The sequence below is a fragment of the Somniosus microcephalus genome, chromosome 1 (assembly GCF_052327205.1).
Source record: "Somniosus microcephalus isolate GS21.2 chromosome 1, FLI_Smic_1.0, whole genome shotgun sequence".
Lineage (NCBI taxonomy): Eukaryota > Metazoa > Chordata > Chondrichthyes > Squaliformes > Somniosidae > Somniosus > Somniosus microcephalus.
The window spans coordinates 213,915,809-213,942,310 of record NC_140987.1 but is presented as its reverse complement, the minus strand read 5'-3'; the positions used below and the strand labels follow the sequence as shown (position 1 = coordinate 213,942,310).

At 45.8% G+C, this 26,502-nt stretch overlaps 1 protein-coding gene across 6 annotated transcripts in view; it reads left to right on the top strand.

Annotated features, from left to right (window-relative positions):
• ccdc125 (coiled-coil domain containing 125) overlaps positions 1 to 15,375 on the top strand; it is a 58,026-nt gene extending 42,651 nt beyond the window's left edge. For 4 of the 6 annotated variants that reach the window (XM_085989806.1, XM_085989769.1, XM_085989780.1 and 1 more), the window contains 4 exons: positions 2,716 to 2,823; positions 10,301 to 10,475; positions 11,958 to 12,094; positions 13,394 to 15,375. In XM_085989806.1, coding sequence (XP_085845932.1) covers positions 2,716 to 2,823; positions 10,301 to 10,475; positions 11,958 to 12,094; positions 13,394 to 13,645 — 672 coding nt within the window. In that variant the 3' untranslated portion in view covers positions 13,646 to 15,375. The remainder of the gene's footprint in view (positions 1 to 2,715; positions 2,824 to 10,300; positions 10,476 to 11,957; positions 12,095 to 13,393) is intronic. The other 2 variants (XM_085989796.1, XM_085989814.1) reach the window with 2 other exon arrangements.
• Positions 15,376 to 26,502: the final 11,127 nt, after the last annotated feature.

Here is a 26,502-nt window from a genome sequence, read left to right as displayed (position 1 = left end):
AACAGGAGAAAACGACAACGAGCACCTTGCCAATTTGGAGCAGGTGCTCACTAGGCTGAGAGAACGGGGCCTACGAGCAAATCGCCCCAAGTGCGAATTTTTCCAGAAACAAGTATCATATTGTGGCCATATAATTAACGAGGAAGGGTTGCATAAGTCACCTGAAAAAATTGAAGCAGTCATAAAAGCCCCAGCACCTGAAAATGTCTCACAATTAAGGTCGTTCCTGGGATTAATAAATTACTATCATAAATTTTTACCGAACTTATCAACTCTTCTGCACCCTCTTAATGAACTGCTACAAACAGGAGTAATTTGGAAATGGAGCGAAGACTGTAAACGTGCCTTCCATAAATGCAAAGACTTAATCACGTCCAAAGAAGTTTTGGCTCATTACAACCCATCACTGCCAATCAGACTGGCGTGCGATGCATCCCCTTACGGCGTAGGAGCAGTATTATCGCATAAATTCCCTGATGGCTCGGAACGGCCGATAGCTTTTGCGTCACGCTCATTGAACTCAGCTGAGCGTAACTATGCCCAAATCGACAGGGAAGCACTCAGCCTGGTATGGGGAGTGAAGAAATTCAACCATTACCTACACGGACAAAAATTTACCTTGTTGACTGACCATCAACCCCTCATCTCCATATTCAACCCTAAAAAGGGTGTTCCCATTATGACAGCGCAAAGGCTACAGAGGTGGTCCCTTTTTCTAGGGGCACACCAATACAACATAGAATACAAAGGATCAAAACAGCATGGGAATGCTGACGGGTTATCGCGCCTACCGTTGCCAACGGCAGAAGAAGCACCTACCGTAGACCCAGTGGAGATTTTCCACTCTACCATAGTCGAATGTCTACCAGTAACAAATTCTGCCATTGAAAGGGAAACTAGAAATGACCCGACCCCCTCACGAGTCTACGATTTAACAGTGAAGGGATGGCCAGCACATGGCGAACCACTGTTGCCAGCATTCTCGCAAAGAAGAGAACAGCTGTCAGTGTGCCGAGGAACCTTGATGTGTGGATCCAGAGTGGTGATTCCACCCAAACTCCAGGATAAAGTTCTAAAGGAGCTTCACGAGGGGCATCTGGGTGGAGTGAAAATGAAGAACCTAGCCAGGGCGTTTGTATGGTGGCCAGGTATCGATGGCGACATCGAAGACATGACCAAGAGCTGCCTAGGATGCCAGAAGGTCCAAAACGCTCCACCCCAAGCCCCTCTACATCCATGGGAGTGGCCCTCATCTCCCTGGCAAAGGGTACACATCGACTTTGCTGGTCCATTTGTTCTTAATCGCGGTTGATGCACACTCCAAGTGGCCGGAGGTAATAAAGATGTCCTCCACCACCACGGAAAAAACCATCACAGTATTAAGGACCATATTTGCCAGGAATGGGCTGCCGGAACAGATCTGTTCTGATAATGGACCGCAATTTGTGTCCGAAGAATTCAGGAAGTTCTTAAAAAACAATGGGGTTAAGCACTACACGTCCGCCCCATACCATCCCGCCACCAATGGATTGGCTGAAAGGTTTGTCCAGACCTTCAAGAAAGCCATGGGTAATGAAGACATAAAACTTCAGCACAAGGTGGATAACTTCTTGTTCGCATACAGGAATGCAACACATATGGTTACAAACCAAACTCCCGCCATGATGTTCTTCAGTAGAAGCCTAAGATGCCGGCTGGATTTGATCCAAGCCCAACATCAGAAGGGACGTGGAGAACCGGCAATTTCAAAGCATGAATGAAAGGCCAACTAGAACCTTCCAGATAGGTCAACAAGTTTTGGCCCGGGACTACCGTACCGAGAAATGGCAGCCTGGAACTATCTGCACACGACTAGGACCGCTGATGTATACCGTGGACATCGGAGAAAGCATAATAAGGCGCCATGCTGACCAGATCATAGAGTCATCCGAAAAGGGACAACCTACACCACAACTCTATACGCCTAACGATGAAGTAGAGATACCCATATCTACCTCCGATCCGGTGATACTGGAACCCGATGAACCCGACACTGGCATTCAAGCCGAATCAGCCTTGCCAAAAGAACCTACTACACCACCAGAAACTACTGCACCACCGAGGCGTTATCCGGACCGAGTCAGGAAGCCTCCAGAGAGACTGACTTATAATTAATTAACTGCAGCAATGTGTGGATTCTTGTAACATGTAATTAATAATTACTTCAAATATAATGTACTGGTTGGCTAAAAGGGGAGGAATTGTAGTATATGTGCCTTTAAGAGCCCCATGTGTACTGTAATGCCGGTAATGGCCACTCGGGCTATATAAGCCTGTATATTGTGTTGTATCTGTTAGTTCCCCTCCAGACTTTGTTTAGTAAACACCTATGAAACCAACTCCTGTCTTCAGTGTCTCTATCAACACACAGAAACAACATGGTCCAGGAAATATTTTCCCAGGTGTGACTTGTCCCTTTGGTCAATACTGATGTGACCATTTCTGTTTTGTGTGAATTTGGTTACAAACTATGGGGGGGGTGGTTCTGTGTCACTGTAAACAAACTGCTAACCTTCTGCATTTGGGAGCCCAACATTAGATCAGTTGGAGCTTGTGAACTGCTAGAAGAATGCAGTAGTTATAAATTATTTGGAATTTTTTAGACAAACATTTGGCGATTATAGTTCAGCTGACTGTACCACTCCATTAATCCAGATTCCTGTTGTTTTCCTTCAGCTGGGAGTGCTTGGAGCATGTCACTGTAATGGCACTGGAGCGGGGCCCTGTGCTTGTGCCAGAACGGCAGCTGCTACACGGAAACAGCTACTGCAGCTGAAGCAAGAGGTTTGTTACTTGTGAAGTTTGTTGTTAGGATAAAAATAGTTTCAAAGGTTTTAAATCTAGATCAGTCGTATATCAGTAAAAGTTTCTTCTGCCATTGTGACACTTGAGGTTCATAATGTAGTTGTTTTTACTATATTAGACTGTGTGAATCCTTAAAAAAAAAAAACGGAATGTTTAAACTTTATTGACGAGCTTATTCTAGGCCTAAAATCCTCCTTAAACAAAGATGTGTCTAAGAGTCCTAGGCGGTGAATTTCCTTGGTGCTTCTCCCACTGCGCTACCATAACTTCGGAAGTTAAGCTGAAACTACATTTACACGTAGAAACGGGGTTTCTGCCAAACCTTCGGCAAAGTTATGGTGGCACAAGCCCTGAGGAAATTCATTCCCTTAATATTCTCACTCCGCTCTCCCGTTTTAATTAGTGTGAGACTGGGAAACAATATATCTAATGAGTGCAAAGAAGAGCTAGGACACCTCGGTTTAGTTCATGAATCAAGTGGCTTCAGTGTTTATACTTGGCCTTTTCTTCAATTCTTCTAAATTCAACATAGCAGATTAGAGAGATTAGCAGATTTTGCTAGACTGGCTACTGCAGTGCTCTTTTTTTAAGTAAAACACATTCTTGGCTTCTGGAGAGGGTATTATACTTTTTTATTCGTTCATGGGATGTGGGTGTTGCTGGCAAGGCCAGCATTTATTGCCCATTCCTAACTGAGTTGGCATCTGATCCAGTGGGCTGTAGAAAGGATGAAGATCATCTTCATGGAAGCTGTATAAGCCAGCAAGGTGTGCTGCACAGATAGAAGGCTGAATTAAGCAGTTTGATGGGACGAAGTAGCACCTGGACTGTATTGCTAAAATAATAGCACGATGACAGACATAATGGTATTCATGCTGCATTCCTAAAAGTTGCTATACCCAAAAGGGGTAGTGATAATGGTCTTGGAGATGAGTGCTGCAAACCACCGACTCACCTTGGATCTGCCTCTCTGGTGGTTTCTATCCACAAGAAGGGGGACTTGGTGATATTTGTATTTCTTGAGGTGGTTTAGGTCAATGCAATGCATATATTGCATACATTGGAACTCTGCAGTGTAAGCATAAAGCTACAAACTAGGTTTAGTTTTCATGAAAAATATATGGAACAGGTTATGCCTTTGCACAAGATCTTAAAAGGTCATTAAGCTCAGGAAATCCACTTGCATTTCTCTTCGACTGTTGAAAAGCTTTGACTTGCTGGCTCATTAAGAAGCTGGGAGTTACAGGAGTACATGCCTGAGTCTTAGATTTTATCTAGTGTGTGCACTTTAGTTCCAAGCCTCCCTGAGCATGCCTTTCAAAATATCTCCATCATAATCCATCCTACATGATGAATTCATCAATAAATTAATGACAAAAGGGATGGCCTCAGAGTGGCTATTCCAAGGATATCTGAAAGAATTGTGACTCTTTATGCAGGTGATAATGAGTTAATGGACTTCATAGAGCAACAGATTAAGATATGGCTGTGCCTTCAAGTGCAGTATTATGGCTGTGCATGACTTAAGAGGGGATCGCAAACGTATAAATTAGAATTTACAAGGGCCATCTGTCAGTTCTTGGAGGGTGCAGAGGAGAATGGTACCAGTGATGAAAGATTTAGTTATATAGAGAAACTGGGGTGGTTCTCCTTGGAGAAGGTTAAAGAGAGATTTGTTAGAGATGTTCAAAATCGATAAGGAAAAACTGTTTCCAGCAGCAGAAGGGTCGGTAACCAGAGAACTCCGATTTAAGAACCAGAGGCGACATGAAGAAAATTTAAAAATTACGCAGCGAGTCGTTATGATCTGGAATGCACTGCCTGAAAGGGTGATGGAAACAGATTCAATGATAACTTTCAAAATGGAATTGGATAAATAATTGAAAAGGGAAAAAATTGCTGGACTATGGGGAAAGAGCAAGGGAGTGGTACTAACTGGATAGCTCTTTCAAAGAGTTGGCACAGGCACGATGGGCCAAATGGCCTCCTGTACCATATCATCCAACTTTTTAGCTTGAGTTATTTGGCACTGTGCTGAGAAGGAGGTTTTTTTTTATTCGTTCCTGGGATGTGAACGTCACTGGCAAGGCCAGCATTTATTGCCCATTCCTAATTGCCCTCGAGAAGGTGGCAGTGGTGAGCTGCCTCGAACCGCTGCAGTCCATGTGGTGAAGGTACTCCCATAGTGCTGTTGGGGAAGGGAGTTCCAGGATTTTGACCCAGCGACAATGAAGGAACGGCGATCTATTTCCAAGTCAGAATGGTGTGTGACTTGGAGGATTACTTGGAGGTGATGGTGTTCCCATGCGCCTGCTGCCCTTGTCCTTCTAGGTGGTAGAGGTCACGGGTTTGGGAGGTGCTTCGAAGAAGTCTTGGTGAGTTGTTGCAGTGCATCTTGTAGATGGTGCACACTGCAGCCACCGTGTGCCGGTGGTGGAGGGAGTGAACGTTGAAGGGGCTGGGGTGCCAATCAAACAGGCTGCTTTGTCTTATCTCTGTTCAATGGATGGTAGCATAGTGGTTTTTACTGGACTAGTAATCCAGAGGCCTGGACTAATGATCCGGAGACATAAGTTAAAATCCCACCATGGCAGCTGGGGAATTTAAATTCAGTTAATTAAATAAATCTGGAATAAAAAGCCAATAATGTCCTTACCTGATCTGGCCTAAGTGACTCCAGACCCACAACAATGTGATTGACTCTTAACTGCCCACTAGTAATCCACTCAGTTGTATCAAACCGTGACGAAAAATAATAAGAATAAAACCAGACGGACCATCCGGCATCGACCTAGGTGCAATGGATTCGGACACGACAAAGGTACACCCAGCCCAGTCGACCCTGCAAAGTCCTCCTCACTAACGTTTGGAGACTTGGGCCAAAATTGAGTGCTGTCCCACAGACTAGTCAAGCACCAGCCTGACATAGTCATACTCACAGAATCATAGGTTCAGCCAACTTCCCGGACTCCTCCATTACCATCCCTGGGTATGTCCTGTCCCACTGGCCGGCAGGACAGACATACTAGAGGTAGTGGTACAGGGGTATACTGTCTGGAGCGAGTGACCCTGGATCCTCAACATTGACTCGGGACCCCATAAAGTCTCATGGCTTCAGATCAAGCATGGGTAAGGAAACCTCCTGCTAATTACCACCTACTGCCCACCCTCAGCTGATGAATCCATACTCCTCCATGTTGAACACCATTTGGAATAAGCACTGAGGGTAGCAAGGGGACAGAACGTACTCTGAGTGGGGGACTTCAAATGTCCATTACCAAGAGCGGCTCGTTAGCACTAATACTGACCGAGTTGGTCAGGTCCTGAAGGACATAGCTGCCCAACTGGGCCTGTGGCAGGTGGTGAACCAACGCGAGAGGAAAAACCCACTTGATCTCGTCCTCACCAATCTACCTGTTGCAGATGCATCTGTCCATATTAGTATTGGTAGAAGTGACCACCGCACAGTCTTTGTGGAGATAACGTCCCGTCTTCACACTGAGGACACCCTCCATAGTGTTGTGTGGCACTACCACCGTGCTAAATGGGATAGATTCAAAACAGATCTAGCAGCTCAAAACTGGGCATCCATGAGGTGCTGTGGGCCATTAGCAGCAGCAGAACTGTATTGCACCGCAATCTGTAACCTCATGGCCTGGCATATTCCTCACTCCACCATTACCATCAAGCCAGGGGACCTACCCTGGTTCAGTGAGGAGTGTAGAAGAGCATGCCAGGAGCACCACCAGGCATACCTAAAAATGAGGTGCCAACCTGGTGAAGCTACAACACGGGACGACATGCACGCTAAACAGCGGAAACAGCATGCTATAGACAGTGACTGGTGGTGGACAGCATGCTATAGACAGTTGTGAATGGTGGTGGACAATTAAACCACTAACTGGAGGAGGTAGGCTTCATGAGCATCCTCGATGATGGCGGAGCCCAGCACGTAAGTGCAAAAGATAAGGCTGGAGCATTCGCAACCATCTTCAACCAGAAGTGCCGAGTGGATGATCCATCTCGACCTCCTCCTGAGGTCCCCACCATCAGCCAGTCTTCAGTCAATTGAATTCACTCCACGTGATATCAAGAAATGGCTGAGTGCACTGGACACATCAAAGGCTATGGTCCTGACAACATCCCAGCTGTAGTGCTGAAGACCTGTGCTGCAGAAATAGTTGCACCTCTAGCCAAGCTGGTCCAATACAACCACAACACGGCTATCTACCCGACAAAGTGGAAAATCGCACAGGTATGTCCTGTCCATAAAAAGCAGGACAAATCTAATCCAGCCAATTATTGCCTCCTCATTCTACTCTCAATCATCAGCGAAGTGATGGAAGGTGTCGTCGACAGCGCTATCAAGCGGCACTTACTCACCAATAACCTGCTCACATGCTCAGTTTGGGTTCCGCCAGGGCCATTTGGCTCCATACCACATTACAGTCTTGGTCCAAACATGGACAAAAGCACTGAATTCCAGGCGTGAGGTAGGCTTCATGAGGTCCGAAGTGGGGATGTTCACTGATAATTGCACAGTGTTCAGTTCCAATCGCCAACTCCTCAGATAATGAAGCAGTCTATGCCTGCATGCAAATGTGACACCATTGTTCAAAGGGTGTAAGGACAATCCCAGTAACTACAGGCCGGTCAGTTTAACATCAGTGGTGGGTAAAGTTTTAGAAACAATAATCAAGGAAAAAATTAACAGGCACCTGGAGAGGTTTAAGCTATTTAAGGAGAGCCAACACAGATTTCTAAAAGGCAGATTGTGTTTGACTAATCTAATTAAATTTTTTGATGAAGTAACAGAGAGGATTGATGAGGGAAATGCAATGGATGTTGTCTACATGGGTTTTCGGAAGGCGTTTGACAAAGTACCACATGGAAGGCTGGTTAACAAAATTGAGGCTCGTGGAATAGGTGGGCCAGTGGCAGCTTGGATAAGGAATTGGCTTAAGGACAGAAAACAGCGAGTTGTGGTAAATGGCTGTTTTTCAGACTGGTGGATGTTATAGTGGTGTTCCCCAAGGGTCAGTGCTAGGGCCACTGCTTTTTTTGATATATATAAATGACCTGAATATCGGAATACAGAGTAGAATTTCGAAATTTGCCTATGACACCAAACTTGAAGGTGTGGCAAATTGTGATGATAATCAACTGCAACAGGACATAGAAAGGCTAGCAGAATGGGCAGACAAGTGGCAGATGGAATTTAATAGAGAAGTGTGAGGTGTTGCATTTTGGCAGAAGGAACAGGGAGAGGCAATATACACTTAATGGTACAGTTTTAAAGAGTGTGCAGGGACAGAGGGACCTGGGAGTTGATGTGTGTAGGTCCCTGAAGGTGGCAGGACATATTGAGAGAGTGTGGTTAACAAAGCATATGGGATCTTGGGCTTCATAAATAGAGGTATTGAGTACAAAAGTAGAGAAGTTATGCTGAACCTTTATAAAGTGCTGGTTAGGCCACAACTGGAGTATTGCGTCCAGTTCTGGTCACCACACTTTAGGAAGAATGTGAAGGCCCTTGAGAGGTTGCAGAGGAGATTTACCAGAATGGTTCTGGAGATGGGGGATCTTAGCTACAAGGACAGGTTGGAGAAGCTGGATTTGTTTTCATTGGAGCAAAGGAGGTTGAGGGGTGATTTGATAGAGGTGTACAAGATTATGACAGGTTTGGATAGGCTAGACGGGGAAAGGCTGATCCCACTAGTTGATGGTACAAGGACTAGGGGACACAGATTTCAGGTTTTGGGCAAGAGATACAGGGGGGATGTGAGGAAAAAAAAATTTATGCAGCAAGTGGTGATGACCTGGAATTCACTGCCGACGGAAGTGGTGGAAGCAAAGACACTCAGTGTCTACAAGGGGAGACTGGATAGGCACTTGAGGGAAATAAACTTGCAGGGCTACGGGAATAGAGCGGGGGAATGGGACTGACTGGATTGCTCTACAGAGAGTCGGCACGGACACGATTGACCGAATGGCCTCCTTCTGTGCCGTTATGACACTCTGACCTGGACAACATTCAGGCTTGGGCTGATAAGTGGCAAGTAACATTTGTGCCACACAAGTGCCCCGGCAATGACCATCTCCAAGAGCAAGTCCAGCCACCTCCTCTTGCCATTCAATGGCATTACCATCGTCGAATTCCCCCACCATCAACGTCCTGGGGTGTCACCATTGACCAGAAACTTAACTGGGCTGACCACATAAATACTGTGACTACAAGAGCAGGCCAGGGGCTGGGTATACTGCAACAAGTGATTACCTGACTCCCCAAAGCCTTTCCACCATCTACAAGGCACAAGTCAGGAGTGTGATGTAATACTCACAATTTGCCTGGATGAGTGCGGCTCCAACAACACTCAAGAAGCTCGACACCATCCAGGACAAAGCAGCCCGCTTGATTAGCACCTCATCCACCACCTTAAACATTCACTCCCTCCACCACCGGCGCAACATAGCTGCAGTGTGTACCATCTAGAAGATGCACAGCAGCAACTCGCCAAGACTTCTTCAGCAGCACCTCCCAAATCCGGGACCTCTACCACCTAGAAGTACAAGGGCAGCAGGCGCATGGGAACACCACCACCTGCAAGTTCCCCTCCAAGGCACACACCATCCTGACTTGGAAATATATTGCTGTTCCTTCATCGTCGTTGGGTCAAAATCCTGGAACTTCCTCCCTAACAGCACTGTGGGAGTACCTTCACCACATGGACTGCGGCGGTTCAAGAAGGCGGCTCACCACCACCTTCTCGAGGGCAATTAGGAATGGGTAATAAATGCTGGCCTTGCGAGCAACGCCCACATCCCGTGAATTAATTTTTTTTAAATGTCCGCAAAGTCTCAATTCTGTTTAAGTTTGCAGTTATAAGGTATGTATGCAAATGTTCTACTTCATGGTTTGTAGCCCCTGATATGTATGAGACAGTAAGGCTTCCTTCCTTCACTGTGCAATATCCAGGACAAAGCTGGGAGGTGGATTTGTGGCAGAATAAAAGTTTCAATCTGTTCCTCAGCAAAGTGGTCACATTTCTTTTCCTAGGCCCCTTATGTGAAGACCCATATTAAGCAGTTGGTGATTAGTAAAGTTGCTATATGGCATTGTACTTGGATGTCCTGACATCAAGGTGGCTGGCATGTTTTTAAACTGGCCCGCATAGTTCCACAACTTGAACACAGATGCCTGTCAAATTACAGATATGCAAATTCTGAGGTATAACATGATCGCTTCAAAGTGCCACCTGGAGGTTGGGTATGTGATGTGTGGCCAAGATTTTTTGTCTACCTCAACTATAGGAAAGCTGCAAAGTAAATGGCATTTCTAAACACCAACCATTCTTTAATTTGCTTTCTCGTTGTCATGACTTTGACAAAAGTCCCAGATGTAATTTAGGAACTTATCAACAAAGTTATTTTTTCATGTGTAATTTTGAATCATTAGTTTGATCTTCAGAGAAAGCAAGAGGAAGAGGCCTACGTAATGGCTGATGCTTTTAGAATTGCTTTTGAACATCAATTGAAAAGGACAAATGACCAAACTCTCCGAATTACTGAAGTGGAAAAACTGCACAGAAAAGATCTCAAGAAAGGACTTGTGTGGAAACGACCCAAAGAAGGTAAATCCTCAGTGTTTGACCTGTTGAGATGTCGAGTTATGTTCTGTTGAATAGTGCATCTGTTTCTTATATTAACTGTATGTGCAAATCTGTGTGTCAAGTTCAACTATAAATTATTTCAAACTCAACTATTTTTTGAGCATTCCACAGGATCAATGTGTTCCTAATAAGAACATAAATATAAGCAGGAGTAGGCCATTTGGCCCTTCGAGCCTGCTCCACATTCAGTAAGATCATGGTTGATCTTCTACCTTGTCTCCACTTTCCTACACTATCCCCATATCCCTTGATTCCCTTAATATTCAAAAATCTATCGATCTCTGTCTTAAATATATTCAATGACTGAGCCTCCACAGCCCTCTGGGGTAGAGAATTCCAAAGATTCACCACCCTCTGAGTGAAGAAATTTCTCCTCATCTCGGACCTAAATGGCCGACCCCTTATTCTGAGACTGTGACCCCTGGTTCTAGACTACCTAGCCAGGGGAAACATTCTCCCTGCATCTACCCTGTCAAGTCCTGTAAGAATGTTGTATGTTTCAATGAGATCACCTTTCCTTCTTCTAAATTCTAGAGAATATAGGCCCAGTCTACTCAAACTCTCCTCATAGGACAATCCCCCCATCCCAGGAACCAGTCTGGTGAACCTTTGTTGCACTCCTTCTATGTCAAGTATATCCTTCTTTGAGTAAGGAGACCAAAACTGTACACACTATTCCAGGTGTGCTCTCACCAGGGCCCTATATAATTGCAGTAAGATGTTGTTACTCTTATTCTCAAATCCTCTTGTAATAAAGGCTTTCCTAATTGCTTGCTGTACCTGCATGTTAACTTTCAGTGGTTTGTGTACAAGGACACCCAGGTCCCTCTGAACACCATTTAAAAATACTCTGCTTTTCTATTTTTCCTACCAAAGTGGATAACTTCACATTTCTCCACATTATATTCTATTTGCCATGTTCTTGCCCACTCACTTAGCCTGTCTATATTCCCTTGAAGCCTCCTTGCATCTTACTTACCCACCCAGCTTTGTATCATCAGCAAATTTGGATATATTACATTTGGTCCTCTCATCCAAATCATTGATATAGATTGTGAATAACTGAGGTCCAAGCACTGATCCTTGCGGTACCCCACTAGTTACAGCTTGCCAACCCAAAAATGACCCGTTTATTCCTACACTCTGTTTTCTGTCCATTAACAAATCCTCAATCCAATATATTACCCCCAATCCCATGAGCCCTAATTTTGTTTAATAACCTCTTGTGTGGCACCTTATCGAATGCCTTCTGAAAATCCAAATATGCCACATCCACTGGTTCCCCCTTATCTATTCTGCTAGTTACAACCTCAAAAAACTCAACAGATTCATCAAACACGATTTCCATTTCATATTCTACTATACTAATACTGATCTAGCACTAATTCCTGATCTAACTGTGGAATCTGTAGTGATTTTGAATTGTTTTCCACACCATTCCAGATCCTGTTTACAAAACAAAAGTGATTCGTACAACGCTCGGACAAAGGTTGAAGGGCCTGCTCAATTCCTCAGCAGACTGTAAGAAACTGGAAGTCTTGGAGGACCCGCAGGAGGTGCTGAGGATACTTATAGACTTGGTCTGTGCTGCTTCTAATATATTACCCCATAATGATTAACTTTTGGGGGGAGGGTGGATTCTATAGAATCTTGCATCAAACATTCATGTGTTACTTCAGTGTTTGTGAAATGGTATGCTCTGTTCACTCAATATAGTCTATAACAAGATTACTAAAATAATTTGTGTTGCCTACACAGATGTTGCAGTACAAAGTATCGTGCTGTTTTCTTTCTTCAGTGCCCTCTCCTAAGAAGTAAATAGCTGTGATATTTCATTATTTCAGAATTGTATCCACCTTTCTCTACCAAAATAAGATTGAACAGGATTATTTAAAACAAATACCGTTAGGAAATCTATGGTTATCCATTTTTTAAAATTACGAAACTGTAATTAGCATTAGCTAATTTATAGCATGTGGAAAATTGGTGTAAAGCACAACAGTTTTTTGCAATGGTGTTATATATTTTGCCTAGGAATAGGGACTTGGCTACAATGAGATCTTATCTTGGCATAAGTGTTTTATTATGACGTTATTGCTCAATAGCATGAAGCTCATTGCTCTGAAATCATTTTGGCAGCAATAAAGTGGTCAGAAAAAGTGTAAATGAAATTTAACACAGATCAATCTAAGGTACTACATATAGGAATGCTGTTAATATAACCAAGGATTAAGCTTTTAATAGATTTGACACTCAAAATGTCCAACCAATGCAGAACAGCAATCAACAAAGCCACTAGAGTGTTGCACTATATAGTCAAAACCGTAGAATACAAGGCAGAGTAAGTCATGAATAAACCGTAGTGTGTTCTGGCCAGATCACACCTTAAGCACTATATCCCATTCTGATCATTGAGACACAAGGGAGACAATGCAGAGAATAGCCATGTGGATAATCCCAGTGTTAAAGGTCTCCGTTTTGAGAAAAGACTAGAAAAACTTGGGCTGTTCAGCCTTGCATTGAAGCATCAACCTATATTATGTGCGCAATCTTAAAGTAGGGCTTGAATCCACAACCTGACTTGGATGAGAGTGGTACGACTGAATCAAGTTGAGTGATTAACATGTGAAATGGACTTCTAGATACTGTAATAGAAGTGAAAACCCTGGAATTATTTAAAAATCAATTGGAGCCCTTTAGGGTCATTCTGGATGGATAAACTAAAGCCTTCCTCATTAATAATCGTCTTGTGAAATGTGTTGCCATAAATGAATATTTGACTGGCTTGAGTATTCATTGGATATTCGCACTTTTTTTATACTATTAATTATAACTGATTAACTAGGATTCTAAATGTGTTAATTTCTTTCCATTGACAGTTAAATGATAAAGAGGAGGCTCTGGCACATCAACGGAAGGTTAGCTATATGTTGGCCCGAAGTGTTGAGGAACAAGAACGAAATAACTCGAGAAAGGACACTCCAATTGTTGACAGTTCTGAAGTTTATCACTGTCAAAAAAGATGGCATGAGTTCAAAAATATTTCTTTCCCATCAGCTGATCAAAACCAAAGTGAACACAGAACGGTTTTCAAGACAAATTCTTCCCCTCAGTTTACTTCAGACAGTTGAGAATTAAAAAAAAAATCAGAACACTGATTTTTGTGGCAAGAAGTAATGTCACTGAAGCAAAGCAAGCAAATGAAAACTTCAGACTTTTAATGACTTTTAATAAAAAGTCAAAGGCAATCCTTCAGAAGCAACATGATATCTATTGTTCAAATTAAGTTGTATGTAATCTTTTTAAAAAATTACTTTAATTTAAGTCACATTTAATTTCCCTCTTACTGAAATGTTAGTCCAATTTATTTACATAGTTTATTTTGCCTCACAAAATTAGTATGTGAGTGACTGACCAAATCTAATTATATTACAGCATATAATGTACAACTGTTTATGGATGGTATGGTGTTTAGCACTTTAATATTTCTTGACTCTTAACTTACTCTGACCTTGTTGAGGTTATATGACAATTATGTGCAAACTGACTGACAGTGCTCTGGCCAGATCACACCTTGAGCACTGTTTCCAGTTCTGGTCATTGAGACACAAGGGAGACAATGCAGAGAATAGCCATGTGGATGATCCCAGTCTTAAAGGTCTCCGTTATGAGAAAAGACTAGAGAAACTTGGGCTCTTCAGCCTGGAAAGAAGGTGCCTTGAGAGGTGATTTTTGCAGAGGTATGCAACATTGTAAAGGGTAAATCTGTGAAATTATTTCAAATGAAGTTGCAAGTGTAGGGCAAAGGTAAAAAGCAAATTTAAAATTGATGTCAGAAAATCTTTCTTCAAATGAAAGAAAGAAGTTGCATTTTTATAGCACCTTTCATGCTACATCCTAAAATACTTTGCAATCAATTACTTTTAAAGCGTATACAGTGTTATGTAAGTGCAGTCAATTTGCACACAGCAAGGTCCCACAAACAGCAATCGGATAAATGACCAGTTAATGTATTTTTGGTATTGGGTGAAGGAAGCATGTTGGCTAGCACATGGGGAGAACGCCCCTGCTCTACATCAAATTGAGCTGTGGGATCTTCTTTGTCCACCTTAACCTTGTCTGAAATAGCCTTATTTGTCATAACCTCAACAAGGAATTTGATTTGAGAAAATGGTACAATATAGAATTTTTCTGACTTAAAAAAAAAATGAAGTTATGGTCTTCTCTTGCCTGGATGTAATGTGATAAATTGTACTTGTCACAGAGGTCACCAAGTCATGGGAGAATATTGGCGTTGGCAAGTATATTTTTTTTTAATTACTTCAGATTAAATAGATATTTTACTTAATCTGTGATTTTGGGAGTGGGGGAAATACACCACTACATGAAAAATCCATTCTCAACATTCCTTTACTGTTGGCTTAACTCTTATTCTCCCCCCCCCCCCCCCCCCGCCACACACACATACACACACATTAAAATAACATCAAATTAAAGAGGTGGTGCTGGAGAATAGGCCGTGGTTAGGCATGAGTCCTACTCAAATTTAATCTTCCTAGTGCCATCATTTTGCATCATGTAATATTTCCTGCCCTATACCTCACGATTCTGATGCTGTGAGACTGCTTGATAACAGGCAAGAGACAGAAAGGTTAAGTTTGTCAAGATGAGAACACTCAAAATAGCAGAAAGGATTATTACAATTAAATGATCAAAGAAAAAGATGGCTGATATGCAACCTAATTATAATTGGCTAGTAACTGTGTGTCAGCCCACTGTCTTGCTTGTCTTTCTCCTACATTAATAACGAGGTGTACATTTTGAAGTGACAGATTAAATGTGTGGAACTATCTTGATGAAACATTTGTTTCTTTTTAATTCCTTTCTTCATTATCATGTTCCTAGAAAGAGTTTTTAAAGGTTTGAATTTGTTGATCACCACATGAACGATTTTATATTCTGCAGTTAACTTTCTTGGAAGTATTGCCTCTGTTGGTCTGGAAATTGATGTTGTCTGTGATGCTCAACAAATTCTACTGACAGGCAGATTCAACAACAGTAGAGGAAGGAATTTAAGCTAAAGAGAACATAGAATGTGGGGAAAAAACTTTCTATCAGTTCTGCATTTTGTTCGACTGCTAATTCCAGTCCCGCAACATTGGCCTCTACATTACCCCCCGCCTACAAACCCTCATCAATGTCGTCTTCACCTATAAACGTTACTTCTCATGCTGTCCTTGCCAGCCACTCAACATCAACCTCTAAATTCCAAATTGTCAAAACCATCACTCGCATCTGGTCTCACGTGAAATCCTACTCATCCATCACCTCGCCCTTACTAACCTACACTGGCACTCTAGCTCCCAATGGATTGAATTTAAAATCATTGTCCTCATCTATAAATCCCTCTGAACTTTCTCCACCCTACCTCTACAACCTCTCCAACCTTGTGATCCCTCCCATGACCACTGGTCATCTGACTCTGGTCTTTTGTGCATCTTCCTCCCCCCACCTCCATTTCATCTTTGGTGACAGCCTTCAGGTAGCATTGCCCTACTCGTTGGAACTCCCTATCCACACCCTCCCACCTCTATGATAGTCATAACGGCACACAAGGAGGCCATTTGGCCCAACTAGTCTGTGCCGGCTCTCTGGAGCAATCCAATCAGTCCCACTGCCCCGCTCTATCCCTGTAGCCCTGCAAGTTTATTTCCCTCAAGTGCCTATCCAGTCTCCCCTTGAAAACGTCGTGTCTCCACTTCCACCATTTCCGTCGGCAGCGAATTCCAGGTCGTCGCCACTCGCTGCGTTAAAAAAAAGTTTTTCCCTCACGTCTCCCGTGTATCTCTTGCCCAAAACCTGAAATCTGTGTCCCCTAGTCCTTGTACCATCGACTAGTGGGAACAGCCTTTCCCCGTCTAGCCTATCCAAACCTGTCATAATCTTGTACACCTCTATCAAATCATCCCTCAACCTCCTTTGCTCTAATGAAAACAAAACCAGCTTCTCCAACTTGTCCTTGTAGCTAAGGTCCCCCATTCCTGGAACCATTCTGGTAAATCTCCTCTGCACCCTCTCCAGGACCTTCACATCCTTCCTAAAGTGTGGTGACCAGAACTGGACGCAATACTCCAGTTGTGGCCTAACCAGCGTTTATAAAGGTTCAGCATAACTTCTCTACTTTTGTACTCAATACCTCTATTTATGAAGCCCAAGATCCCATATGCTTTGTTAACCACACACTCAATATGTCCTGCCACCTTCAGGGACCTATACACATTAACTGCCAGGTCCCTCTGTCCCTGCACACTCTTTAAAACTGTACCATTAAATGTATATTGCCTCTCCCTGTTCCTTCAGCCAAAAAGCATCACCTCGCACGTCTCTATTAAATTCCGTCTGCCCATTCTGCTAGCCTTTCTATGTCCTGTTGCAGTCGATTGATATCACAGTTTGCCACACCCCCAAGTTTGGTGTCATCAGCAAATTTAGAAATTCTACTCTATTCCAATATCCAGGTCATAAATAAATATCTCAAAAAAAGCAGTGGCCCCAGCACTGACCCTTGGGGAACAACCACTGTCTACCATCCTCCAGTCTGAAAAACAGCCATTTACCACAACTTGCTGTTTTCTGTCCTTAAGCCAATTCCTTATCCAAGCTGCCACTGACCCACCTATTCCATGAACCTCAATTTAGTTAACCAGTCTTCTATGTAGTATGCCTTCTGAAAAACCATGTAGACAAGATCCATTGCATTCGCTTCATCAATCCTCTCTGTTACTTCCATCAAAAAATTCAATTAGATTAGTCAAACATGATCTGCCTTTTACAAATCCATGTTGGCTTTCCTTAATTAGCTTAAACCTCTCCAAATGCCTGTTAATTTTTTCCTTGATTATTGTTTCTAAAACTTTATGCACCACAGATTAAACTGACCGGTCTGTAGTTACTAGGATTGTTCCAATACCCTTGAACAATGGTGTCACATTTGCTATTTTCCAATCTTCAGACACCTCCCCTGCATCTAGGGAAGATTGGAAAATTATGGCAAGCCCTTCCGCTATCCCCTCCCCCAATTCCCTCACAACCTGGGATGCAAGCCATCTGAACCAGGCGACTTGACCCAGCCTTTCTAGTATATCCTGTCTATCAATTTCCGCCCCTTCCATCGCTTCTACCTTTTCCACTTCTACCGATATTTTGTCAGCATTCACCTCCTTAGTAAACACCGATACAAAGTACTTCTGTATTCTAGCCTTGTCCTGCACCTCTAAGCATATATCACTTTCTTTGTCTCTAATAGGCCTCACCCCGCCTCTTTCTACCCGCTTACTGTTTACATGTCAGTAGAAGATTTTTGGGTTCCCTTTTATGTTAACCGCCATTCTACTCTCATATTCTCCCTTTCCCAATCTTATTTTCATCTTCACATCCCCTCTCAACTTATTGTATTTGGTCTGGTTCACCCTTGAAAAATTCATCTGACATGCATCATACACCGTTTTTTTTTGTTTCATCATCATCTTTATCTCCCACGTCATCCAAGGAGCCCTTGCTTTGGTTCCCTTACCCTTCCCTCTTGTTGGAATGTACCTAGCCTGTACTTAGAACATCTCCTCCTTAAAGATCACCCATTGTTTCGTTAGTTTTTCCTGTCGGCCTTTGGTTCCATTTTATCCTGGCTAGATCCTTTTGCATCCCATTGAAGTTAGCCCTATTCCAGTTTAGAAGTTCCACTCTAGATTGTTCCTTGCTCCTCTCCATTGCTAATCTAAATCTTGATACGATGATCACTTGTACCCAAGTGTTCTCCCACAGACACTTCGTTGACCTGGCCCACCTCATTCCCCAGCACCAGATCCAGCAATGCCTCCTTCCTAGTTGGGCCAAGAAAATATTGGTCAAGGAAATTCTCCTGAACACATTTCAGAAATTCCTCTCCCTCCTTTCTGATGCGCTATCAATTACTCATAAAAGACTGAGAGTTAGAAGAGTAACTAAAGGCTTTTATTAACAACAGAATGGAGGTCTGCCTCGAGTGGTCGACCGGTCCAGGATACAAGGGCTGGGGAGCAGTCACCTTTATACTAGGACCTGTGGGAGGAGTCAGCCGAGGCATGTCCAGGCATGTACACAGTGGAATACAAACAGGACAAACAGGAATACAAACAGTGGTTTACCACATTCACCCCTTGTTTAAAATTGAGTCCGGCGGGGTGAAGTGTATTAAAAGTTAGTGTATTGGAGTCTCTCCGGAGGTCTTGTCTGCCGCTGTGATCGGCGTGGCGACGGCAGGGGTAGTGAAGCTTCCGGCGTCGAGTCCAGCGTAGGCTGTGGCACAGGCGTGTCGTCCTCGTAGATGTCGAGCGGGTCGCGGGGCCCAGGCCTGCCGTCTGCTGGGGCTGGATATCGGATCGTGGGGGGGGGGGGGTGGTAGTGGGTTACTGTGGTCCCCGAGGGTGCAAGGTCTCTTATGGAGACTGTGTCCTCCCGCCCGTCCGGGTATGCGATGTAAGCATACTGGGGGTTGGCGTGGAGGAGGTCGACCCTCTCGACCAGGGGGTCCGTTTTATGGGTCCTCACGTGTCTTCTCAGTAGGACCGGCCCTGGGGACGTCAGCCATGGCGGTAGCGATGTCCCTGATGTGGACTTCCTTGGGAAGACAAACATTTTCTCATGAGGGGTGGCGTTAGTGGCAGTGCAGAGCAGTGACCGAATAGAGTGGAGCGCATCGGGGAGCACATCCTGCCAGCGGGAGGTTGGAAGGCCCCTAGACTTTAAGGCTAGCAGGACGGCCTTCCAAACTGTCGCATTTTCTCTTTCCACCTGTCCGTTCCCCCGGGGGTTGTAACTGGTGGTCCTGCTTGTGGCAATACCCCTAGTTAGCAGGTACTGACGGAGTTCGTCGCTCATAAACGATGAGCCCCGGTCGCTATGGATATAGCTGGGGAAGCCGAACAGGGTGAAGAGGTTGTTCAGACATTTAATGACCGTGGCACTGGTCATGTCCGGGCAGGGGAAGGCGAACGGGAAACGGGAGTACTCATCAATAATATTGAGGAAGTACACATTGCGGTCGGAGGAGGGGAGAGGCCCTTTAAAATCAACGCTAAGGGGCGAGTGGCTTTTATCAGGTGGGCCCTGTCTGGTCTATAAAAGTGTGGTTTGCACTCAGCGCAGACTTGGCAGTTCCTGGTCATGGTCCTGACCTCCTCAATAGAGTAAGGCAGGTTGCGGGCCTTGATGAGGTGGAAGAACCTGGTGACCCCCGGGTGGCAGAGGTCATTGTGGAGGACCCGTAGTCTATCGATCTGCGCGCTGGCGCAGGTGCCACGCGATAGCGCATCCGGGGGTTCATTTAGCTTCCCTGGCCGGTACAAGATCTCGTAGTTGTAGGTGGAAAGTTCGATTCTCCACCTCAAGATCTTGTCATTTTTGATTTTGCCCCTCTGCTTGTTGTTAAACATAAAAGCAACTGAACGCTGGTCAGTGAGCAGGGTAAATCGTTTTCCGGCCAGGTAGTGCCTCCAATGACGCACAGCCTCCACAATCGCCTGGGCCTCCTTCTCAACAGCGGAGTGTCTGGTCTCCGGGCCTTGGAGGGTTCGTGAAAAGAAGGCCACGGGTCTCCCCGCCTGATTGAGGGTAGCGGCCAGGGCAAAGTCGGACGCGTCGCTTTCCACCTGGAAGGGGATGGATTCGTCCACTGCGTGCATGGTGGCTTTGGCAATGTCCTCCTTGATACGGTGGAAGGCTAAGCGGGCCTCTGCCGTCAAGGGGAAAGAGGTGGACTTGATCAGCGGACGGGCCTTGTCCGCATAGTAGGGGACCCACTGGGCGTAATAGGAGAAAAACCCTAGGCACCTCTTCAGGGCCTTGAGGCAGTGGGGCAGTGGAAGTTCCATAAGGGGACGCATCCGGTCGGGGTCGGGGCCGATGACTCCGTGTTCCACAACACAGCCAAGGATGGCGAGGCGGTTTGTGCGGAATATGCACTTCTCCTTGTTATATGTCAGGTTTAGGAGTTGGGCGGTGCGGAGGAATTTTTCGAGGTTTGCGTCATGGTCCTGCAAGTCACGGCCGCAGATGGTCACATTGTCCAGATATGGGAAAGTGGCCTGCAACGCATTTTGATCTACCATCCGGTCCATCTCCCTTTGGAAGATGGAGACCCCGTTGGTGACGCCAAAGGGAACCCTAAGGAAGTGATAGAGGCGGCCGTTTGCCTCAAAGGCAGTGTACTGGCGGTCCTCAGGGCGGATGGGGAGCTGGTGGTACGCTGATTTCAGGTCAATGGTCGAGAAGACGCGGTACTGCGCGATCTGGTTGACCATATCAGCTATACGGGGGAGTGGGTAGGCGTCCAGCAGGGTGTAGCGATTTATTGTCTGGCTGTAGTCGATGACCAGGCGCTGCTTCTCGCTGGTCTTAACGACCACAACCTGGGCTCGCCAGGGGCTGGTGCTGCCCTCAATAATCCCTTCTTTCAGGAGCCGCTCCACTTCGGTTTTAATGAAAACCCTGTCCCCGGCACTGTATCGCCTGCTCTTTGTGGCGATGGGCTTACAGTCGGGGGTGAGGTTAGCAAACAGTGGTGGGGGGGTGACTCTGAGTGTGGAGAGGTTGCACCTGGTGCGCGGCGGGCAATTTGGAAGCTGCTGGCTGCGGACTGTGAGTGGGGGTAGGGGTCCACCGTACGCCATCGTAACACTTTTAAGGTGGCACTGAAAATCTAACCCCAGCAGGACGGCAGCGCAGAGGTCAGGCAGGACCAGAAGTTTAAAATGATCGTACACGGTCCCGTCTACTACGAGTGTCACCACGCAGTAGCCGCCGATGTCCGCCGACTGGGACTCGGAGGCCATAGAAATCCGCTGTTGCGCAGGCAGGACTGGGAGAGAGCAACGCCGCACCGTGTCGGGGTGGATGAAGCTCTCCGTGCTCCCAGAGTCAAAAAGGCAGATTGTATCGTGACCATTTACCTTAATGTCCATTGTGGAACTGGCCAGTTGGTGCGGTCTCGCTTGGTCCAGTGTAACGGATGCCAGCGTAGGGGTCGGTGTGTCGCTGCGGGTATCAGATGAGGCGGTGTCGGGGGCCTGCTGCGTCCCGGCTGTCGTCCAAGATGGCGGCGTCCATGATCCCCATGTGGCTGGAGGCGTCCAAAATGGCTGCTGTACCGGTGATTCGCACACGGCCGGGGAGGTCCAAAATGGCGGCCCGCATGGCCCACACGCGGCGCTGCTGGGGTTCGGGGTGGCTTTGGCCCTGCAGACGCTAGCGTAGTGTCCCTTCTTCCCGCAGCCCGAGCAGATCGCGTTTTTCGCCGGGCAGCGCGCTCTGGGGTGTTTTGCCTGGCCACAGAAGTAGCATTTCTGGCCTTGGGACACTGCTGCGGTAGTTGGGCCGTTGTTGGGGTGTGGCTGGGGTGGCACGGCGCTATGAGGCGGTCCTACCGTGTCCCAGGCTGTCATTCCCCGCGGCGTCCACGGTGCAGAGGAGTAGGCATCCATGCCCTGGTAGGCTGCATCCAACGATAGTGCGAGTTCAGAGGCCTTGTTGAGGTCGAGGTTACTCTGCTCCAACAGTCGCTGTCGTGTGTAATTGGATCTGTGGCCCGCTACAAAAGCGTCCCGGATAAGTTCCTCTGTGTACACGGCGGCCTTTACATCCTTACAACCACAGGCCCGGCCAAGCACAGACAGTGCCTGAAGGTATTCCACGGTCGATTCCCCAGGTTGTTGTTTACGACTCCCCAGGAGGTGCCTGGCGTACACTTCGTTCACTGGGCGCGTGTACTGGTCCTTCAGGAGCTTGATAGCGTCCGCGTACGAGGTCGCGTCTTGGATGACCGAGTACACTCGGTGGTTCACTTTGGAGGTCAGGACATCCAGTTTGTCCTCGTCCGATTTGATTGCTTCGGAGGCGGTCAGGAATTTTTCGAAACACTTAAGCCAGTGAGTAAACTTGGTGGATGAGTCCGCCTCCCGATGATCTAAGTCCAGGCATGCTGGTGTGAGGATCTTCTCCATTATAAAAATGTTGTTAATAAAATTGATGCGCTATCAATTACTCATAAAAGACTGAGAGTTAGAAGAGTAACTAAAGGCTTTTATTAACAACAGAATGGAGGTCTGCCTCGAGTGGTCGACCGGTCCAGGATACAAGGGCTGGGGAGCAGTCACCTTTATACTAGGACCTGTGGGAGGAGTCAGCCAAGGCATGTCCAGGCATATACACAGTGGAATACAAACAGGACAAACAGGAATACAAACAGTGGTTTACCACACTTTCCCTTTACCCTAGCATTATCCCAATTGATATTTGGGTAATTAAAGTTTCCCAATATCACCACTCTATAGCTCTTGGATATCTCTACGATTTCCCTGCAGATTTGCTCCTCTACCTCCCCCTCACTATTTGGAGGCCTGTAGAATACCCCCAATAGCGTGATCATTCCCTTTGCTCCTCAACTCTAACCAAATGGATTCTGTCCTTGTCCCCTCAAGAACATCCTCCCTTTCCAACACTACAATGTCTTCCTTGATCAGCACTGCCACCCCACCTCCTCTTTTCCTTCCCTATCTTTTCTGAACACCTTGTACCCTTGAATATTAATAGAATCACAGAGTTATACAGCACAGAAAGAAGCCCTTCAGCCCATCGTGTCTGCGCTGGCCATCAAGCCCTGTCTATTCTAATCCCATTTTCCAGCACTTGGTCCGTAATCTTGTATGTTATGGCGTTTCAAGTGCTCATCTAAATGCTTCTTGAATGTTGTGAGGGTTCCTGCCTCTACCACCCTTTCAGGCAGTGAGTTCCAGATTCCAACCACCCTCTGGGTGAAAAAGCTTTTCTTCAAATCCCCTCTAAACCTCCTGCCCCTTAACTTGAAACTATGCCCCCTGGTTATTGACTCCTCTACTAAGGGGAAAAGTTCCTTTCTATCTACGCCCCTCATAATTTTGTACACCTCAATCAGGTCCCCCCTCAGCCTTCTCTGCTCTAAGGAAAACAACCCCAGCCTGTCCAGTCTCTCTTCATAGCTGACGCGCTCCAGCCCAGGTAACATCCTGGTGAATCTCCTCTGCACCCTCTCCAATGCAGTCACATCCTTCCTATAGTGTGGTGACCAGAACTGCGCACAGTATTCCAGCTGTGGCCTAACTAGCATTTTGTACAGCTCCATCATAACCTCCCTGCTCTTATATTCTATGCCTCGGTTAATGAAGGCAAGTATCCCATATGCCTTTTTAACCACCTTATCTACCTGTCCTGCTGCCTTCAGGGATCTATGTACATGCGCACTAAGGTCCCTCTGATCCTCTGTCCTTCCTAGGGTCCTACCATTCATTGTGTATTCCCTTGCCTTGTTAGTCCTCCCAAAATGCATCACCTCACACTTTTCAGGGTTAAGTTCCATTTGCTACTGTTCTGCCCATCTGACCAACCCGTCTATATCGTCCTGTAGCCTGAGGCTTCCCTCCTCGCTATTTACCACTCCACCAATTTTCATGTCATCTGAGAACTTGCTGATCATACCTCCTACATTCATATCTAAATCATTAATGTACACAGCAAGGGACCCAGTACCGATCCTTGCGGTACACCACTGGACACAGGCTTCCAGTCACAAAAACAACCTTCGACCATCACCCTCTGCCTCCTGCCACTAAGCCAATTTTGGATCCAATGTGCCAAATTACCCTGGATCCCATGGGCTCTTACCTTCTTGACCAGTCTCCCATGCGGGACTTTGTCAACAGGCTTACTGAAGTCCATGTAGACTACATCAACTGCACTACCCTCATCCACACACCTAGTCACCCCCTTGAAAAATTTAATCAAATTGGTTAGCCATGATCTCCCCCTGACAAAGCCATGCTGACTATCCTTGATTAATCCTTGCCTCTCCAAGTGGAGACTAATTCTGTCCCTCAGAATTTTTTCCAATAATTTCCCTACCACTGATGTTAGGTTCACTGGCCTGTAATTCCCTTGTTTATCCCTACTGCCCTTCTTGAATAATGGTACAACGTTAGCAGTCCTCTGGCACCTCCCCTGTGGCCAGAGAGATTCTGAAAATTTGTGTCAGAGCCCCTGCAATCTCCTCCCTTGCCTCACACAGCAGCCTGGGATACATCTCGTCTGGGCTTGGGGATTTATCCACTTTTAAGCCCCCTAAAACCGCTAGTACCTCCTCCCCCTCCATGCTAATTTGTTCAAGTATATCACAATTCCCCTGCCTGATTTCTATGCCTACATCGTCCTTCTCCATAGTGAACACAGGTGCAAAATATTCATTTAAAACCTCACCTACATCTTGCGGCTCTACACACAGATTGCCACTTTGGTCCCTAATGGGCCCTACTCTTTCCCTGGTTATCCTCTTGCCCTTAATATACTTAGAAAAAACACCTTGGGATTTTCCTTTATTTTGCCCGCCAGTGTTTTTTCATGCCCCCTCTTCGCTCTCCTAATTTCTTTTTTAAGTAACTCCCTGCACTTGCTATACTCCTCTAGGGCTTCCACTGCTTTTAGTCCTTTGTATCTGCCAAAAGCCTCCCTTTTTTTCCTAATCCATTCTTGTATATCACTTGACATCCAGGGTTCCCTGGACTTGTTGGTCCCACCCTTGACCTTTACGGGAACATGTTGGCGCTGTACTCTATTTCCTTTCTGAATGATTCCCACTGCTCTGATGTGGATTTTCCGACAAGTAGCTGATCCCAGTCCACTTTGGCCAGATCCTGCCTTATATTAAAATCGGCCTTCCCCCAATTTAGAACCTTTATTTCCGGCCCATCTTTGTCCTTTTCCATGACTACCTTAAATCTCACCGAATTGTGGTCACTGTCACCAAAATGCTTTCCTACTGACACTTCTACCACTTGCCCGGCTACATTCCCTAGAATTAGGTCCAGTACCGTCCCCTCTCTTGTAGAACATTCTACATGTTGGCTCAAAAAGCTCTCCTGGATGCACTTTAAGAATTACGCACCCTCTAAGCCTTTCACGTTCTGACTATCCCAGTTAATATTGGGGAAGTTGAAATCCCCTACTATTATTACCCTATTATTTCTACACTTCCTGAGATTTGCCAACATATCTGTTCCTCTATCTCCCCCTGACTGGGGGCCTATAGTACACTCCCAGCAAAGTGCTTGCCCCCTTTTTGTTTTTAAGTTCTACCCATATGGCCTCATTAGAGGAACCTGCTGAGATATCATCCTTACTGCAGTAATTGACTCCTTGATTAATATTGCGCCCCGCCCCCCCTCCGTCTCGCCTGAAGATTCTATAACCTGGAATATTGAGCTGCCAGTCCTGCCCCTCCCTCAACCATATCTCTGTGATAGCAACAATATCATACTCCCATGTGTTCATCAACACCTTCAATTCATCTGCCTTACTCGCAAGACTCCTTGTATTAAAATAAATGTCATCCAGCCTTGCCATACTCCCTTGTGTCATTACATATTTGCTCTGCCTTCCAGACTGACTTGTTTTTTCCTCTATATTTGGTTGTGCATCACCCCCTACTATAGCTCCACTCCATATCCCATCCCCCTGCCAAGTTAGTTTAAACCCCCCCCCCCCCAACAGCACTAGCAAACCTCCCCGCAAGGATGTTGGTCCCGTTCCAGTTCAGGTGCAACCCGTCCGACTTGTACAGGTCCCACCTTCCCCAGAAAGAGACCCAGTGATCCAGGAAACTAAAGCCCTCCCTCCTGCATCAACTCTTTAGCTACACATTCATCTGCTCTATCCTCCTATTCCTATACTCACTAGCACGTGGCACCGGGAGTAATCCAGAGATGACAACCTTTTGAGGTCCTGCTTTTTAATCTACCTAGCTCCCTAAATTCTTGTTGCAGGACCTCATCCCTCTTTCTACCTATGTCGTTGGTACCAATGTGAACCATGACCTCTGACTGTTCGCCCTCCCCCTTCAGAATGCCCTGCAGCCGTTCAGTGACATCCT